This window comes from Cervus elaphus, chromosome 26 (genome assembly GCF_910594005.1).
Source record: "Cervus elaphus chromosome 26, mCerEla1.1, whole genome shotgun sequence".
In the NCBI taxonomy this organism is placed as follows: domain Eukaryota; kingdom Metazoa; phylum Chordata; class Mammalia; order Artiodactyla; family Cervidae; genus Cervus; species Cervus elaphus.
The window spans coordinates 26387831-26407888 of record NC_057840.1 but is presented as its reverse complement, the minus strand read 5'-3'; the positions used below and the strand labels follow the sequence as shown (position 1 = coordinate 26407888).

At 37.2% G+C, this 20058-nt stretch overlaps 1 protein-coding gene across 9 annotated transcripts in view; it reads right to left on the bottom strand.

Annotated features, from left to right (window-relative positions):
- Positions 1 to 20058, bottom strand: part of ADGRG6 (adhesion G protein-coupled receptor G6) — a 153908-nt gene that overhangs the window by 47118 nt on the left and 86732 nt on the right. For all 9 annotated transcript variants that reach the window (XM_043888669.1, XM_043888676.1, XM_043888675.1 and 6 more), the window contains 6 exons: positions 16243 to 16328; positions 13625 to 13677; positions 12028 to 12090; positions 5183 to 5325; positions 1653 to 1764; positions 477 to 541 (listed from right to left, as the gene is read on the bottom strand). In XM_043888669.1, the coding sequence (XP_043744604.1) occupies positions 477 to 541; positions 1653 to 1764; positions 5183 to 5325; positions 12028 to 12090; positions 13625 to 13677; positions 16243 to 16328 (522 nt within the window). The remainder of the gene's footprint in view (positions 1 to 476; positions 542 to 1652; positions 1765 to 5182; positions 5326 to 12027; positions 12091 to 13624; positions 13678 to 16242; positions 16329 to 20058) is intronic.

The window sequence follows — 20058 nt, the reverse complement described above, 5'->3', positions numbered from 1 at the left end:
CAAATCAGATTTCCTATATGTACCCCTTAGCCTGATTTTCACAGGACAACAGTATTTCTTTACAGACACAAACTAACTTCTCTCTTTAGTGAGACACAAATTGTGCTTATAAGCAGCTTAGGTAAATAACTTGGAGGGACCAATATTCACACATAGTTCTAAGTGAGATGCCCACAGAATCACTAAATAAGTATGTATTTGCTACTTGAAAACATACACATACAATCTTAATTTACATAGTCTCTTCTCCAAAATTTTCTTACTACTGTTAATCTACTACAGAATAAGTATAACAGAAAGTCAGAATGAGCAAAAACAGTATTTTTTACTTTAAGTGAGTCAAACAATCTTTTGCTTAGCTTTTAATGTCACAGTGGTATCAGGAACAGAACAGAACATGTCCAAAGAAGATGAGAACCACGAAACTTGAGGTCATCTTATTTTGCCTTGGAGGACTGAAGACATCTCTCACTTACTTGAGCAATTGGAGGTATCGGGAGTCCCCCAGTGGGCTACAGAATTGTTGACAGGGTCAGGATAACTGTAGAACAAAAAATGTATTTTAAACATTTGGCAGACACGACATTATAGCTGACAAAAGTAGTTAATAATAAGCTTTAGAATTTCCCTTGGTATCTAGGTAAGTTTCATTTGAAGACTATAACAATGGACATAAAATTCATATTAAAAGTTCTTCCTGGGAAAAAAAAATCAGGCACATGCATCAGGGGGAAAAAAAAAATACTAGCAATAGCCTATATCCTAGCGTAGGCTCCATCAGGTTACTAAAGTTAAAATATAGTTGTTAACATGGATCAAGCACCACTTTAAGAACTTCCTAGATAAAATCTCATTTTGATTTCACATAACTCTGTAAAGCAGATTATAATCCATGTTTTATAGATGAGGAAACAGACTTAGATAAATCAAGGAATTTTCCAAGGAGTCACAGACAGGAAGAGGCAGAACCACAATTCAAAGCCAAGTCCCTTTCTTTCCTCTCCACCACTTGTCAAACCCAGCTGTGGGGGCAAAGTATTTCTACACGGGCAGTTTCAGAGTCTGAATTTCCCTGCAAGAAAATTCTCACTGAACGGGGTGGAGGGTGAGGAACTGGATTTGACTTAATCAGTGAATCCTCTGTTAACCTGTCTGAGGTTTCCATTCAACGATTATAGAGAAAAACCCACACCCTAACAGTCTCCACTAGCAGACTGCTCTAACCTGGATCTTGTCTTTCTTCTTTCTGATGTCTCTTTTCCCCTCCGGTGATGACCACTCCAAAGATTTAAAAAGACTCGGCATGCCATGTCACATATATGCAAGTCATGTCATGCCATGTCATGTATATACATGTCATGTCACGTATATGCTGGCTCTGTTCACCAACTTTGCTCTAGAACTTCCCTCTGGTTTTCAAATTGCTCCATCTTTCTTTGAAGAAGGCTAAATTAGCATGTTGCTTGAAGTGAAAAAAATGCTTTCTTTGGTAACCTACCTTCCTCATCTTTACCTCACATGGATTTGACGTACAAAGAGCTTCCTGTCCTTCTTTCCTATTAATATACATTGCATGGGAACTATGGTACAGCGCCTGTAACTCTGGAAAGTAGATACCTGGAGTTTGCTGGCAAGAGTTAAGAAAGTATTACCATGTTCGTGAAGCAAAGAGGCCCTGTTTCCCTGGACAGGGAATTCTGTATTCAGAAGGTCGGATGCTTGGCCATTTATATCCATTGGGCACCTCCTCAGCCAGACATATACCTATGTGAAAACAAGACCCAACATGAGAAATATCAATCTATTTCTTGAAATTAGAGATGCAAGATGAGAGCAAAACAACAATGTTGGTAATTAGGTATTTATTCCATGCAATACTAAAATAACAGGTTTTTGTGTTCAGAATTTGTAAAAGTTCAGAAGCTATGAAAAATAAACATTAGCTACATTTCATATTCAAGATTGTATCTTAAAAAATCATTAAATAAAAGCACATACTTATGCAAGTATAAAAATGAATCAGACAATATTATTCTAACATAAGTCATTTGTAGATAAAATTATTAAATAGTTGTTGTTTAGTTGCTAAGTCATGTCCAACTCTTTTGCGACCCCATGGAGCCTGCCAGGCTCCTCTTAACTATGGAATTCTCCAGGCAAGAATACTTGAGTGGGTTGCCATTTCCTCCTTCAGGGGATCTTCCAACCCAGAGACTGAATCCGTATCTCCTGCAACGGCTGGTGGACTCTTTACCACCGAGCCACCAGGGAAGCCCCTAGTAAAACAGATTTATTGGGGGAAAAAAAAACTACATAAAATGAAAACTGTCCTGAAAAATTCAAAATGTAATTTAATATTTTTCAAATAAAAAGCCTATAAAATAGTGCCTCAACAGTGTTCTTGGTGAGTTGCCAGCACATTTTATAGAAACAATTTCTGGTTGCTCTGCAAGCATGTTTCACCTGGCAATTTGCTGGAGGAATGGCAAGAAGGCAGCTGTAGGCCACACATCTTGCACACACACCTTCACCTCAAATCATCCCACTTATTGTCTAAAAACTGTCTGGGTGAGAGCTAGGACATAAATAACTCAGAGTTTACACTCTAAAAATATAGAAATAAAATCACTGTATCAGTAACAACAAAATCTCATATTTCAGTACTGAAAAATAGCAAGTTACATGAACACTACCGGAAACCAGTAGCGTAGGTACCAGTTGAACATTTAAATAACTTTCCTATCTATATTTTGAGCTTTTCTTCTCCCAGTTGGTAGAAATTTTTCTACAGAAGCAAGGTCTCCTGCATTGCAGGTGGATTCTTTACCAGCTGAGCCACAAGGGAAGCCCAACAATACTGAAGTGGGTAACCTATCCCTACTCTGGCAGATCTTCCTGACCCATGAATAGAATTAGGGTCTCCTGCATCGCAGGCAGATTGTCTACCAACCGAGCTATCACGGAAGCCCTAAGGACTTCCCCGGTGGCTCAGACAGTCAAGTGTCTGCCTGTAATGCAAGAGACCCAGGTTCGATCCTTGGGTCAGGGAGATCCTCTGGAGAAGGAAATGGCAACCCACTCCAGTATTCTTGCCTGGAGAATCCCATGGACATAGGAGCGTGGTAGGCTACAGTCCATGGGATCGCAAAGAGTCGAACACGACTGAGCGACTTCACTTCACTTTCTGCAGAACAATACAACATGGAATTTAAGTGGAATAAGTAGCATTGTGCTCAGTCCTGACTCTTTGTGGACCCACGGACTATAGCCTGCCAGGTTCCTCTGTCCATGGAATTTTCCAGGTGAGAATACTGGAGTGGGTGGTCATTTCCTCCTCCAGGGGATCTTCCTGACCCAGGGATCGAATTTGTGCCTCCTGCATTGGCAGGCATATTCTTCACCACTAGCACCACCTGGGAAGCTCTAAGTGGTATAAATTACATGTCCAAGTGTGCAGAGAGAGCTGTTCAGGGATTCCTCAACCTCTGAGGAACAGAGATAAGGCTGGTCCTCATGGGCTCCATTGTCACGTACAAACCACATTCATCAAGCTCCTTCATTGTGGAGACCCCATGTGTGAAAGAGGAGCCTTTGTATTCTGCTCATCCCCCTGTATCCTCAAGGCACTGGTTCCAGAAAACACATTCCTCCCCCTGCCAGTATACTGAAATCTGAGAAAACTCATTTCCCTTGTGTAAAATGTAGTAACATTCGCAACAACCTATGTACATCCTCCTGTATACTTTATATCATCACTAGATTACTTACAATAATAAATACAATTTAAATGCTATGTACATAGTTTTAAATACAATGTATATGCTAGATAAACAGTTGGCCAGGCATGGCAAATTCAAGTTTTGCTTTCTGAAACTTTCTGAATTTTTCCCTCCAAATATTTTCAATCCAAGGTTGGTTGAACTACAGATGCAGACCCCATGGAGACTATGTATGTTGACACCTTAGAGATGAGGGTTTCCTCAGAGAAGCAAAGAAGCCTGCTTCCTTGTTGCACTGTGATTCTGGCTGTAGTCATAATCATGCTTTTAGAGGCTGAGAAATATCTGCTTCCCTCACTTCTATTTCCTGTGTGTGTGTCTAAGGAGATGTGCCAAAGTTTCCCTTTCTTTTGAGCTCTACTAATTCACCTAATCAGCTGTCACCATAACATTAAAACGATTACTTTACTTTTTGTTATCCATGTTTTTGATCATTTACGTTTCTCAAAGATGCCCATCAAGGCGCATTCATCTATTTATTCATGCATTTAAACGCTCAAGAATGGGCTGGTTGCTGGGGAGGAGGTGGCAAGTGAGTGTTAAGAGAAAAATAAGATGTGTTCTCAAGCCAGAGGAAATTTCTGGTTAAAGAAAATATGTGTAAGAACACAAACAAGTCCAGGCAAATTCAAGAGTCTTCTATATGGACGGTACTCGAGGTCTGCGGACAGCATGAGGTGGAGGCTCCCAGGCGGTGACAGCTATCTGTACATGATGATTTCAGAGAAGGCTTCACAGAAGCGGCAACTTTGGGCTGTCCTTCATTCCAGGTAGGTGACCATCAGGAGGGCAGTGAAAGGGGAGGGAAGAAATGTGGGCAAAGAAGGAAAGAGCACAGCACGTCTGGGGAAGTGCTGGCTACGCCACACCTATGGCTGGAGCTCAGGATGTGAACGGCGTCCAGGTGAGAAACCAATCTAGGTTTGGGATGACTCCCAGATTTCTGGCCTATCTATTCCTGCATAGATGGTAACAGAGACAGAGAACATAAGAGGATATTTTATAACAAGAAACTGTCTTTTATAAGATTTACTTCTTTGGATATCCCATATGCACACACTCACAATCTCTTTATTCCTAAAGTTGACGCCAGCTCTGGTCAAGGTTATCTTGGCATTTTGCTCATATTCTTAGTATTTTCACAACAGGTTCCTAAAATAGGGTATCAACTTCCATCTGCCTCTTTCATTCCCTTGGATTCATAGGTATCAAGGTGCTATCTTTTATGCTAACCTTGTCACCCATTTTTAATAATGTCACCAACAAGATGAACTTTATCATCAGAAAAAATAGCTTTAAATAAGCAAACACACAAAGGAAGAATATTTTTGTTGATTTTGTTTCAACTTAACCTGTTATATAGTCACATAAATACATATAATAAAACAGTTAAAAACACTTACCCAGTTGTCTCACATTCACTGTATGTAGCCTCAAGCCCTCATCCAGGGACTCATTATTTCCTAAGAGCTTCTGCTGAATGGTTCTTCCTTCTAAACTGGGATTGTTGGTAGCATTATAAACCAAAAGGGCCCAAATCACCAACCTAGGAAAACAATTCAGACCGAGTTGCTGACCAGTCAGATCATTTTTTGGTGGAAAAATAGAACAATTGCATATGGTAGTAAGAGAGTAACCGTAAAGTGTTGAGACTAAAGAAATACATCAAAGTATTCAAGGACTTCTGTCCCTGCACAAATTATAATGCTAAAAAGATGTTAAAAAATTATAACCTTAAAAAATCTCAATATGAACATTTTATAGAATGCTGCATGTATTATCTATCATATTACCCCATTTCTTTTAAGAAATACTTTAATATTTTATAGCACACATGCAAGAAAGTCATATTTGTGGTTAATGCTATACTGTTTCTTTAAAGTCAAAAATAAAGTTTTTTAAGAAAAATTAGAATTTCAACTAATCTGATTAAACGCAAGAGAGACAGAAGGCGCTAAGAGAGGGCATCAGAGGGCAGACAGACTGAAACCACAATCACAGAAAACTAGCCAATCTGATCACATGGACCACAGCCTTGTCTAACTCAATGAAACTAAGCCATGCCATGTGGGGCCACCCAAGACAGATGGGTCATGGTGGAGAGATCTGACAAAATGTGGTCCACTGGAGAAGGGAATGGCAAACCACTTCAGTATTCTTGCCTTGAGAACCCCAGGAACAGTAGGAAAAGGCAAAAAGATAGGACACTGAAAGATGAACTCCCCAGGTCGGTAGGTGCCCAATATGCTACTGGAGAAGAGTGGAGAAATAACTCCAGAAAGAATGAAGGGATGGAGCCAAAGCAAAAATAACACCCAGTTGTGGATGTGACTGGTGATAGAAGCAAGGTCTGATGCTGTAAAGAGCAATATTGCATAGGAACCTGGAATGTTAGGTCCATGAATCAAGGCAAATTGGAAGTGGTCAAACAAGAGATGGCAAGAGTGAACCTCGACATTCTAGAATCAGCGAACTAAGATGGACTGGAATGGGTGAATTTAACTCAGATGACCATTATATCTATTACGGTGGGCAGGAATCCCTTAGAACAAATGAAGTAGCCATCACAGTCAACAAAAGAGTCCGAAATGCAGTACTTGGATGCAAGGTGTGAAACGACAGAATGATCCCTGTTCATTTCCAAGGCAAACCATCAATATCATGGTAATCCAAGTCTATGCTCTGACCAGTAATGCTGAAGAAGCTGAAGTTGAACAGTTCTATGAAGACCTACAAGACCTTTTAGGACTAACACCCAAAAAAGATGTCCTTTTCATTATAGGGGACTGGAATACAAAAGTAGGAAGTCAAGAAACAGCTGGAGTAACAGGCAAATTTGGCCTTGGAGTACAAAACGAAGCAGGTCAAAGGCTAACAGAGTTTTGCCAAGAGAACACACTGGTCATAGCAAACACCCTCTTCCAACAACACAAGAGAAGACTCTACACATGGACATCACCAGATGGTCAACACCGAAATCAGATTGATTATATTCCTTGCAGCCAAAGATGGAGAATTTCTATACAGTCAGCAAAAACAAGACCAGGAACTGACTGTGGCTCAGACCTTGAACTCCTTATTGCCAAATTCAGACTTAAAGAAAGTAGGGAAAACCACTAGACCATACAGGTATGACCTAAATCAAATCCCTTATGATTACACAGTGGAAGTGAGAAACAGATTTAAGGGACTAGATCTGATAGACAGAGTGCCTGATGAACTATGGATGGAAGTCATGACACTGTACAGAAGACAAGATCAAGACCATCCCCAAGAAAAACAAATGCAAAAAAGCAAAATGGTGTCTGAGGAGGCCTTACAAATAGTTGTGGAAAAAAAGAGAAGCAAAAAGCAAAGGAGAAAAGGAAAGATATACCCATTTGAATGCAGAGTTCCAAAGAATAGCAAGGAGAGATAAGAAAGGCTTCCTCAGCGATCAATGTAAAGAAATAGGGGAAAATGATAGAATGGGAAAGACTAGAGATCTCTTCAAGAAAATTAGAGATACCAAGGGAATATTTCAGGCAAAGAAGGGCTCAATAAAGGACAGAAATGGTAGGGACCTAACAGAAGCAGAAGATATTAAGAAGAGGTGGCAAGAATACACAGAAGAACTGTACAAAAAAGATCTTCATGATCCAGAACCATGATGGTGTGATCACTCACCTAGAGCCAGACATCCTGGAATGTGAAGTCAAGCAGGCCTTGGAAAGCATCCCTAAGAACAAAGCTAGTGGAGGTGATAGAATTTCAGTTGAGCTATTTCAAATCTTGAAAGATGATGCTGTGAAAGTGCTGCACTCAATATGCCAGCAAATTTGGATAACTCAGCAGTGGCCACAAGAAAAGGTCAGTTTTCATTCCAATCCCAAAGAAAGGCAATGACAAAGAAAGCTCAAACTACCGCACAGTTGCACTCATCTAACATGCTAGTAAAGTAATGCTCAAAATTCTCCAAGCCAGGCTTCAGCAATACGTGAACTGTGAACTTCCAGATGTTCAAGCTGGATTTAGAAAAGGCAGAGGAACCAGAGATCAAATTGTCAACATCAGCTGGATCATCGAAAAAGCAAGAGAGTTCCAGAAAAACATCTATTTCTGCTTTATTCACTATGCCAAAGCCTTTGACTGTGTGGATCATCAATAAACTGTGGAAAACTCTGAAAGAGATGGGCATACCAGACCCCCTGACCTGCTTCTTAAGAAACCTACATGCAGGTCAGGAAGCAACAGTCAGAACTGGACATGGAACAACAGACTGGTTCCAAATAGGAAAAGGAGTACGTCAAGGCTGTATATTGTCACCCTGCTTATTCAACTTATATGCAGAGTACATCATGAGAAACGCTGGGCTGGAAGAAGCACAAGCTGGAATCAAGATTGCCAGGAGAAATATCAATAACCTCAGATATGCAGATGACACCACCCTTATGGCAGAAAGTGAAGAGGAACTAAAGAGCTTCTTGATGAAAGTGAAAGAGGAGAGTGAAAAAGTTGGCTTAAAGCTCAACATTCAGAAAACTAAGATCATGGCATCTGGTCCCATCACTTCATGGCAAATAGATGGGGAAACAGTGGAAACAGTGTCAGACTTTATTTTTGGGGGCTCCAAAATCACTGCAGATGGTTATTGCAGCCATGAAATTAAAAGACACTTACTCCTTGGAAGGAAAGTCATGACCAACTTAGAAAGCATATTAAAAAGCAGAGACATTACTTTGTCGACAAAGGTCCATCTAGTCAAGGCTATGGTTTTTCCAGTAGTCATGAATGGATGTGAGAACTGGACTATAAAGAAGGCTGAGCGCCAAAGAATTGATGCTTTTGAACTGTGGTGTTGGAGAAGACTCTGGGGAGTCCCTTGGACTGCAAGGAGATCCAACCAGTCCATCCTAAAGCAGATCAGTCCTGGGTGTTCATTGGAAGGACTGATGTTGAAGCTGAAACTCCAATACTTTGGCCACCTGATCGAAGAGCTGACTCATTTGAAAAGACCCTGATGCTAGGAAAGATTGAGGGCAGGAGGAGAAGGGGACGGCAGAAGATGAGATGGTTGGATGGCATTACCGACTCGATGGACATGAGTTTGGGTAAACTCCGGAAGTTGGTGATGGACAGGGAGGCCTGGCATTCTGCGGTTAATGGGGTTGCAAAGAGTCTGACACGACTGAGCAACTGAACTGAACTGATTAAACAATTAACTTTTAAATTACTGAGTATTATTAGTTACGAACATGTTGCAATTTCTTCAGAATTGTGATAAAATGCTTTTCTATCTCTATGAAGCATTTCCTAGTACTCTGTGCACTGAAAAGTTACAAAATAAATAATTGAAATTCACTCAGTAATTGTCATGTTACTGAATAAGTTTATATATTGCTTGAACTGGCTTGTCTTTAAAAAGAAAGTATCTCTATAGGAAGCAGAGATATATATCCTAAAATCCCCACCAAAACTCTGGTTCTACAATTTGAAGTAATATAATTTCCTGTTCACTTGTAATCATATACACAGTCAAAAGGGAAAGCAAAAGATGCCAAAGTGAACCCAGTAGCATTGTTCCTGAAATAACTATGAAGTCCTCAGAGGAGAGGCAGTGGCATATTTGATTTATGAAATACTGTGGGTATCAAAATAAATGAAATAGAGTAGTGACGTATTTGTGATGCTAAAAAGAAGAAAAATAAGTGAAATCTTTGCTAGTCAACGTTGGGTGAAATTTTAAAATAGCCCTATTTTTCCCCTAAGTATCTGTACTTTATAATTCTGACAGTTCATTCTGAAGAGCTATTTATCTCTAAAGTCACTTACTGCTTACTGTTCATATAGGAGTCATATTTAGGATGAGAAAAACACAGATGTGAATATAATGTTGAACTGTGATATAATAATTTTTAAATGACCTATTAAAGAAAAAAAGTATCCCTTGATTAAATTATTGTTGGATGCTAAACTTCACCACTCCAGTAACTGAGAACTTAAGAGTTGGCAATGTCAACTTTTGCTTCCCTTGAATATTGAGAACACAGTACGTTTTGGATGGTACTGACCCAAATTCGGCAATTCAAGAATGATCATGCGTTTTCACACGTCTTATCTGTGTTGTTTTCCTCTCTCATTCTGGAAACTGAAACTATTTTATCGTTCTGCAAAATCCAGCTCTATCTGTTGTTACTATCAGTCATTCTTTAATTGAATAAATCAGTCTCTGTGGCTCTGGTTTCCTGTCTGTCTAGGCAATAGAGTATGATAGCATTATCTAAAGGTAGGGTTTGTGTTAGGTGTTACAGTTCAATTGAAAGGAAAGGTTGGGGAAAAAAAGAGTGTGTGTAAGACTAGTAGATTGTAACTTTGAGAAAAACCATGAGAGATCACAAAGGTTCATCCATGAGCATAAAAGCAACAGAGAGCAGAAAGAAAAGATGGAGATAAAGTTGGTACGAACAAACTTTAAAGCAATGCCAGAAGCTCATACCAAAGAAAAACAAAATATATGGATTTTCCCATATACACTCTAAGTTCATTCTCCCTATAATTTTTTATAAAATTACACATTGGCGTTATAGACAGGAAACAGATTCCACGAATTTAAATGTCTTTCCAACAAGAGTTTCTAAGGTGTGGACCTATACTTATGATGACTGATATTAGTATCATCAGGGAATAGAAGAATCACAGTAAATAGGACCAGAGCATGGGAACATGAGGTCAGAAATCTTGGCTTCTCACATTGGCTGGTTGATGTTGGGCAATTCATGGGGTCTTAGTTTTGTCACTGGTTAAAAGGGCAGGATGTTACCTGCCTTATCTATGTTGGAGGTAACTGGTAGAGAAGCAAATGAGTCAGTGAATAAGACAGTGCTTGGAATCATAAAGTGCAAACGTAAGGAGATGCTGTGATGAAGGTTATAAAGGTGGTCAGGATGAGGGTGATGATGATGCTTCCAAAGGGCATGAGTTTAATATGTTTTATACTTCTGGAAAATATTTTATTTGGTTGTTCTCATAAAATTGCATTATTAGAATCTGATTTTGAGCCCTATGAAGAGGGTATAGCACTGGAGACACTTTGAAGTAGGCCTGCCCCAACTGCAAGACAAAGTGTCCAGCAAAGTTATCCAGGTAATTGTGGATCCATTATTCCAGGTTCAGTATGATCTAGCAGTACAGTTTGGAGAAGAATTTATTTGGCTAAAATAAGGAGAAAAATCCTGTTACCATCAAGAAGACAGTGGTAAGATACATTAAATACATTACTCTGATCTTCAGATCATAAAGAAAAAGGAACAATTCTAGAAAATAAACAGTAACTTTCCCTAATCAGATGGTCCAATCCAGTCTGTTGAATATATACAAAAATGGTAAGTTTGAAATATAATCTTAAAGACATGTGTTTTTCTAATGAATAGAGAAACATGTGTTTTTCTAATGTGCTTTTCTGAATAGAAAAAGAAAAAAATATGAAAACTCTCTGGTCAACCCTCATATGAAATTTTATTACTAGCTTCTAAGAATATATGACCTAAAAAGAAATATATTCCATCTCTATAGTTGTAAATACATATATCAATTCAGTCAATTGAAACTAAGTAAAAAATGTAAACTTTTGCTTTTCAACTGACTTTTTTTATTCTGTGGAGATGCCGTATACGACCTGACACAACCTCGTTTATTTTACTTGGGAGTTTACATTGTTTTTTTACTACATAGCACTCTTGAACAGTTGGTCTTTAAATGCCAACTGTTTATATATGGTGAACATATCTATTAAATTATCTGCTTAAGTCATGACCTTGATATACATTTAAAAATGAAGACTTCAGAAAATTAGCTGATGGCTTTGAATGCTGAAAATATTTCAGCACCTATTACCCATATTATTAGATGCTACTCTACATAAGCACTTAACACTATAATTATTTTTTTTTCTTTGAAGGTCTATGAAATTTCAAATAACAGGCAATAGGTTACCATAAACTGGAATTATCAATACTAAAAATAATAAATGTTCCAATTCTGCATTATTTTTTTTATCATATGTATACTTCTACTGAGTCTGCTTATATTACAGTTTTAACTATAGGAAAAAAGGAAGACTTGTTCATTAGGGCTAAAGAAATAATTTACATGTGCTACTCAAAAGAAACATTTCTCTCCTACCTCACTGATTTTATTTCTCTACAAGACATTCAAAACAGAGAACACGAGAAAAGATGTCACATTTTCTGCGAGGCCTTGTCAGCGTTACCTTTGGTCAGTCACAATGCTTCTCCTCACTTTAATCTTGTCCTCTCCAGTGCTCAGGTGAAAACTGTAAATACAAACAGGCATATTCGTTATCAGGGCTTCCCTGGTTGCATTAGTGATAAAGAACCCGCTTGTCAATGCAGGACATGGGAGAGACAAGGGTTCAGTCCCTGGGTCACAAAGATCCCCTGGAGGCGGGCACGGCAGCCCACTGCAGTATTCTTGCCTGGAGAATCCCATGGACAGAGGAGCCCGGCGGGATATGGTCCACAGGGTTGCAAAGAGTCAGACTCAACTGAAACGACTTAGCATGCATGCATGCATATTCATTATCAACCTCATCTGCTGCATGATCAGCAACAAAATTTGAGGAGGTGAAAGAAAGAGGCAGAGAGGACGTTCTAAGCCAATGTTAGCAAATGTGTCTTCAGAGGTCCTAGTTCCTTCATAAGCCTGAGACAAATCAGCTCCAAGGCAAAATAAAACTTGGAACTACATGGCTTCTCTCTCAAAGATTTCATAATACATATCAGTACATGAAAGAACCTGAGATGTTCGGATATACAGAAACTTGCTCCTGAACTAATCTGACCCTTTGATCCTCTTTTCTGTGAAATACATTATCGATATATCTCAGATTCATAGAATACATGTTTAGGGCTTCCCTGGTGCCTCGGACAGTAAAGACTACCTGCAATGAGAGAGACCTGGCTTTGATTCTGGGGTTGGGAAGATCCCCTGGAGGAGGGCATGGCAACCCACTCCAGTATTCTTGCCTGGAGAATCCCATGGCCAGAGGAGCCTGGTGGGCTATAGTCCATGGGGTCACAAAGAGTCAGACAGGACCGGGTGACTAAGCAAAGCACAGCACAAATATACTTTAGAAACTATAAAACTATAAAATCAAGGTGCAGAAGAAAACAGGTAGGTAACACAGGTGGAAAATCTCTTCTGCTAGAGATTCATGGAGTATTTAAATAGAAGATCAGTGAAAGTTAATTTTGAAAGGCTAGGTTGCAATCACACTGTAGTTACAGAAGAAATGGTCTTCAAACGGGTGCATGCAAACCAGGGAATGCTCTGGATGAACTACTGGTGTGTGAGAAGCAACTAATTTCTATTTATATTACATGGTAACATATATTGGTTAAGCAATATACACATACACACATGCATACATAAAATCTATTTAAAATTACAAATATATTTTGGGAGTACAAGTTAAATTTTTTTTAAATGATTGGGATCTACAATCAAATTTTTTTTAAACCATTACTGCACTATTGAAGCTTTTTGTGCAAAGCAATGGTATAATATATAGAGTCATTTAGAAAGATTATAAGTATAGTGTGTATTTCTGTATTTTCATGTGTATGTGTGTGTCGGTATAACCACAGAGAGAGAGTAGTATTAAACTAGACACTCCTGTTCTTTTGCACTGGTAGGGGCAGGGGAGGGCGCTACACCTTGCAGCATGCGGGGTCTTCGTTCCCCTAACAGGAATCGAACCTGTGCCCCTTGCAGTGGAAGCACAGAGTCTTAACCAGGCAAGTCCCCTAGACACTACTTTCTATTTCTCAATTTATTCTGTCACTTACCTGATATTAACCACGTAAACGGTGTAGTTCCAATTCTGGAAGGTTGAATTGAGCTGAAAATACAATGGAAATGGTGAGTTTGAATTAACACTTTAAAAAAAAAGAAATTTAAATCCAGTTTCTTCTCTCCCATTAATTGTTATTGGAATAAGACCCTGGGAAAATTCCAAAGAGCTAAAGGAATGAAAGAAAGGTACAGATAACAGCTACTGAGGCACTGTACGCCAAGAAATTTACCAGTGTTTTCTCTTTTATTCTCACAACAGCTAATGAGATAGGTATTATCTGCACTATCCTCCCACCCGTTACACGAAGAAGCTAAGCTTCACGGAGATGAAATAGCTCACCCAGCTGCAACTAAGAAGTAACAGATCCCAGACTGGAACCCAGGTCTGTCTGAATGGAAACATTATACTTTCCTCTTTAGCCTATACTATTAGGGCTTCCTCTATAATGGGCTTTCAAGTTAGCTATAACGCTGAGAACTTATCCACAATAGGATACACAGGAAAGACTAGCATAATACACACCTTCCACATTCTTCATTCAACAAACACTGAGGTGCATTAACACATGTTTTTCTAGCAATTACCATCTTATAACAATATTAGTAGTAAGAAAAATGATAAATTAACAATATAGGCCTTTAAAAACAAAGAGAAGTTCAACATTATGGAGAATTGTGTTATTGATAATTATGTGGTCTTTTAACAATGTCTCAGCACTAAACTTTTTAATGAAGCAATGGATTCCTTTCCATTAAAAAAAAAAACCTTAAAAAAAAACAAAAACCTTACATATATCCAATACAGTCACAAACTATTTTGATTTCTTTACTGACATGAAATTCTCTTATTTATATATCACCTCCAAAGAGTTTTTTTAGGTCTTGTTTCATACACACATTTAGCCTTCCTTGTGAGCATTTTTAAATTGAATGTAAATTCTAGGAAATTCTGGAAAGAAGCATTAAATTATTTTTAAATTGTAAATAGTAATAATATGAAATAGGGACACCACTTATACTTTCTCTGTTACCAAACACCTGCTTTCGTATCTTACATCTTAAGGAGAAATGTCCACTAAAGTTTAGTTTCAGATGAAGTGATGCTATGTTGAAAACCATGCATGAAATAAATGTAAAATTATACCTTGCCTAAAGCATAAACTCCCCAATGAATGCTGATTTACAGAATTAATAACATTAGAAGTGGTTCATTTGAGAATGAGAATAAAGAATTCTATCTTTTGACTAACACAACATTGAAAATCAACTATACTTCAATAAAATAAATTTAAACAACTTTATCTTTTGAAAACATTCTGACTTTAAAAAAGCAGAAAGAAGAATATGAAAGGAAACGGGATGCAAGACTAAACTCATTCAGTAAAGCCCTCTCTCTATTTAGAAATTCAATACATCTAGTGTTTGAATTAGCTACTAAGGTTAATATGTCATTCCAGAAAGTTGACAGTAGTATTTTTCTTTGGTTTCTACTAGATTTTACTCCCCCGCCTCAATTTTTGTAACAGAGATGTTAATTACATACTTTTGTTTTCTGTGGGTAACTTGTTGCAAAGGATGCAGCCTTTAAAAATAAAACTATGCTTTCCTACCATTCTTCAAATATATATACATATACCTGAAGAAAGTATATATACTTTTATATATATATAGTATTATCATCATTATCTCTCAGTGTATGGTTTAACTTTCTTTTATTAGAAATGTGGCCTTAGTATATATGCCCTACCACATAAGAAACTTCAGAATGTATACCCAAATGACAAATTACTTTTTCCACAAAAATTGTCTGAACTGTAGTAGTAAATAAAAGCAGTACAAGGTCCCAAAGTATGCTGTAGATAGGAAATAAAATAATAAAAAATATAAACCTATGGGAAATTAAATTTTTGATATTATATCAGAGAAGGAAAAATCATTAACATGTATTTATAATGTGTATTTATATAATGTATATATATATAACACGCATTTATAAAATAATAAAATAAAATGTTTAGTTTTTTAAATTAGAAATTACCAAAATTTTCACCAACAGAATACTGGTTAAATAAATTATAACCAAAATATCGAGTACAGTGTAGAATGGTGTGTACAATATTCTATTTTTAATGTAAAAAGGAAAACATAAGAATGTATAGTCATTTTCTTTTACATTCACAAATTCTTGGAAAAAAAACAAGAAAAATTCACAGTGATTTCCAAGCAGATAAGTTGGTTTCCAGGCAGATGACTGTCAAGGATGGGTGGAAGGTATTTATTCATGATATACTTTTTATACACTTGGTTTTTGAATCAAAGACTCAAACAGTGCTAAAAATGTATGACTATTACAGTAAATAAAGATACCTCTCAAAATACTTTTCCATTTGTGCTGTTCTTTTCTTATTTGACATAATAGCCCATTAGGCTCACTTTCTTGTCCTTTATTCAACTATACCTCACTTTCTATTCAAAAGTGCAATACTTCACTTATACTTCCATACATCTTTATTTCAGTATGATCTGTGGGTTCAGTTAGACAGTAGAGTCTTTCCCAGATTTCCAGAGATTAGTTTAAAGCCCCAAAACAGAAATTTTACAATCCACTTACCCATTCTGCCACCTTGCTCTGTACTTTCACCTCGGGGTGAGGAAGGATGTTTTGAATCACTATGGAAATTCTATAAATAATCCCATCTGTCCATTGGAAATAGGATTCAGTCCATTAGTCATATTTTACAGTCATACATTTATCAGCTTACATTTATAATGACATAATTTCATACAAGGGCTTCCCTTGTGACTCATCTGGTAAAGAATCCACCAGCAAAGTGGGAGACCTGGGTTTGATCCCTGGGTTAGGAAGATACCCTGGAGAAGGGAAAGGCTACCCACTCCAGTATTCTGGCCTGGAAAGTTTCATGGACTATATAGCCCATGGGGTAGCAAAGAATCGGACACGACCGAGCAACTAAGAAATGCCTTCTACATAGGTATAGAAATTTTCTGTACAGGTAATTTTCAGTGACCTTGAAACTTTTTAGAAATAGTTATCATTTAGTTTACTTATAGATAAGTATTGCTTCTAAATTATCACCTATATATGTTCCTTCATAATTCTTAATTCTATACACTTCTCCCTACTGTCTGTTAAAAGATTCTTCATGTACACCAAAAATTTCCTGTAACCAAAAATTATCTTTTTCTAACATTATGAAGAATGATAGTTTGAGATGCAAAAACTTGAGTAAGATGATAGGCAGAATTTAATTTGGAAAAGAATAGGTACCATGTATTTTTCACCCACAGCTCCTTATTCTCTCTATCCTCTTTCCCCTGCCCCAATAAAGCATTTTCTTCTACTTAAGTTGTTGGGTTCATTTTCACCAGATTTTTTCATCAAAATTCCGTAAGTGCAGTCATTTGTATCAAGTAAAGGAGGAAAAAAGAATATTTGCAGATGGACTTTTAACTGGACTTGCTTGTAAAAGAAAATCCTATGTCAGAAGGAAGTTGTGCTTTTTTGCAGAAGTGCAATCTTTAAAGCAGTCTGCCATACATATATATTTTTCTTTCTTTTTTTTTTAAATGAAAATCAAATTGACCAGCCAGGGTTTGCTAAATTTCTCTAGATGTGTGCTAAAGGATATCTTACTACAAATAGTAATGAGAAAAAGATTCTTTTTAAATATGGTAGATCATACAGGAAAAAACATTGATTCTTCATTATTGCCAATCAATCATCTATCTCCATGCTTATAAACATGAGTAAAATACACATATTGTTTGTTGTTTAGTCGCTCAGTCCTGTCCAGCTCTTTTGTAACCTCATGGACTGTAACCTGCCAGGCTTCTCTGTCCATGGAATTTCCCAGGCAAAAATACTAGAATGGATTGTCCTTTCCTTCTCCAGGGGATCTTCCCAACCCAGGGATCAAACCTGTATCTCCTGCATTGCAGGTGGAGACTTTACTGCTGAGCCACTGGGGAAGCCAAAATATGCATAGCAAATGTAAAAATATATTATTAAAACAATGGGGAAAAGATTCAGTGAAGATTTGGGGGAAATAGTACATAAAAGTACAAAAGTATGTCTCCTAGGAACTCCCAAATCTACCAAAATGCAAATTCCAGTCACATTTCTACAGGAATGTTTTCCAGTACAGAGGTCAGAAACTCATGCTTTAAAAAAAATCACCACTCCCAGATGTAATAATATGTCTATGAGATCAGTGTAAGTCCAAGGATATTTGGTTCAATTTATGCATACTAAGTTATTAGAAGTCCAGCTTCTAAAACTCTTCAGATATTTTAATAACCTTGACTTTATCTTCCTTTAAAAAATATTCTGAATGAAAAATTACAAGAGTGTATGTAAAATAAATTATAATAAGTCAGGCAAACAAATAAACAAATTTACACTGTAGACCTCATTATATCAAATCGTGGACATTCTGAATGATTCAGAGGGAATTTAAGTTCCAGAAGTCCAAGATTCTACACCAATGTTAGGAATTAAGGGGTATTCTGTGCATGTTCCCTGATGCCAGTTAAGTATTAAAACTGACAAGCTACCACTAGATGGAGACCTAAAGCGTGTGTCTGTTAGGAATTGCAGTCTTGCCCTCTCAGGAGAATCCTGCAAAATATTAAAAATGCGTATTTTTAATCACTCACATTTCTGAAATTTTACAGAAGCATCCAAATATTTAAGATTTTTTTTTAATTTAAAATATTTCTCACTTTTTTTTTCTAATTCACTGTTTTTATAAATGAGAAAGACATTCCATATCAGAGTCAGTCTAAATCCCTATAGGACTCTCCCCAGTGTTATGTTGTTTATGGCAAATAAAATATATGACTATGCCAAACAACCTACCCCTAAGCGTTGGAGATTCGCCCATGCTATGGATCTTTTTTCATATAGTCTTGCTTCAGAAGCCTCAGAATGAGATATTTATATATTCAGCAAAAATTATTCAATGCTGTCTGCTTGTTATACTTATTTAAAATTTTTGGATAATGCAGTCAACAAGTAATCCAAAGAAATGCCCAAGAATGAATTGCCAAAGCAAGATAAAATATCCACTGAAGGTCTGGTGAGAAAGGTTTTGGACAGCAGCGAAATAACTGGCTTAAACATTGCCACTGCAGCAAATGCACAATTGAGACACACCGATGCAGACTTTTCCAGGTCATCCTGGTAATCAAGTCACCTTCTCCTACACATGTAACAAATCCTATGGTTTCTCAATAAGAAAGCTATTCACAAATCTTCATCTGTTCCAGAGACTTCAAAAGCTGTATGTATTGTCCTAATAATGACATCTCAGTCTAAAGAATGCATGACCCTTTTTTCCAATTAGATGACTCTTCCAGCCCGACAAAACTTCAAAGCAGAAACCATTACTTGCCATAACAGATCTGGTATCAAAACATATGTCTGCCTGTAGATCTTTTCCTTTTTTAATTTTCTTAACACTCTTTTCAGAATTTCTTGGAACATTTGGAAATGAGACTATTCTCCATTCAAGGGAATGAAGTAGGTTTGAAAAGGTAGGTTTTAAAATATACATTTGAAAAGATAGATTTTAAAGTAGAAATTAAATGTTATTCTACATTGAAGATTACTCCTTTGACTGGTGCAGAGGCAATTATAGCAGACAGTGGCATTTATCATATGACTGGAGGACTGCTCACCACACATACGATTTAAGTTATGTGGCATATAAAGCTAGATTGATTATTGGGTCCACATGAATACCCTGATAGTAAATTTTTTCGAGTAGTGAAATGTATGTGAGAAACTAGAAGCGGTGGTACAATTTGCACTTGTAGGTTTTTAGAAGAATAATAAGGACTAACAAAGTCAGTTCCTTACTTTGATTGCTTGTGCCAACCTCACAAAAGTTTAATATTCAGCAGCAGTACAGTGATGCTTCAAGCATAGAACATATGATTTGGAATGGAAATAATAAGTCCAAGAGCTCTTCTTGGGAATGCAGTGGAATGGAAAAGGCACAAAAGTTATTTGTGGGAACACCTAAATTGTTCCTCATATACTGAAACATGTTTGTGAAAAGTAGCTTAAAAGATAAAATTTTCTTAGTATATAATCTGAACTATCAGATTAAAACCCTATTGAAAAATAACAGAAATAACTTTATGCAAGGGAATATGGACATTTCACAAAAGCCATGAAAACAAAGTCTCCTGATATACTCTAAAAATACATCTGAAAATCCCTCATCCCTCACCACACCAGCATATCATGACTGATGAATTAGATTTCTTTGCTAGTAGATTTCTTTGATAGTGCAGAGTTTATAAGACTGGATAAGGTAGATAACAGATCTGATAGCTGTGTATCTTTCTGACAGTGAACAAAACAGCCTTCTCTAATATATCAGATCTGAGGCCTGAGAAT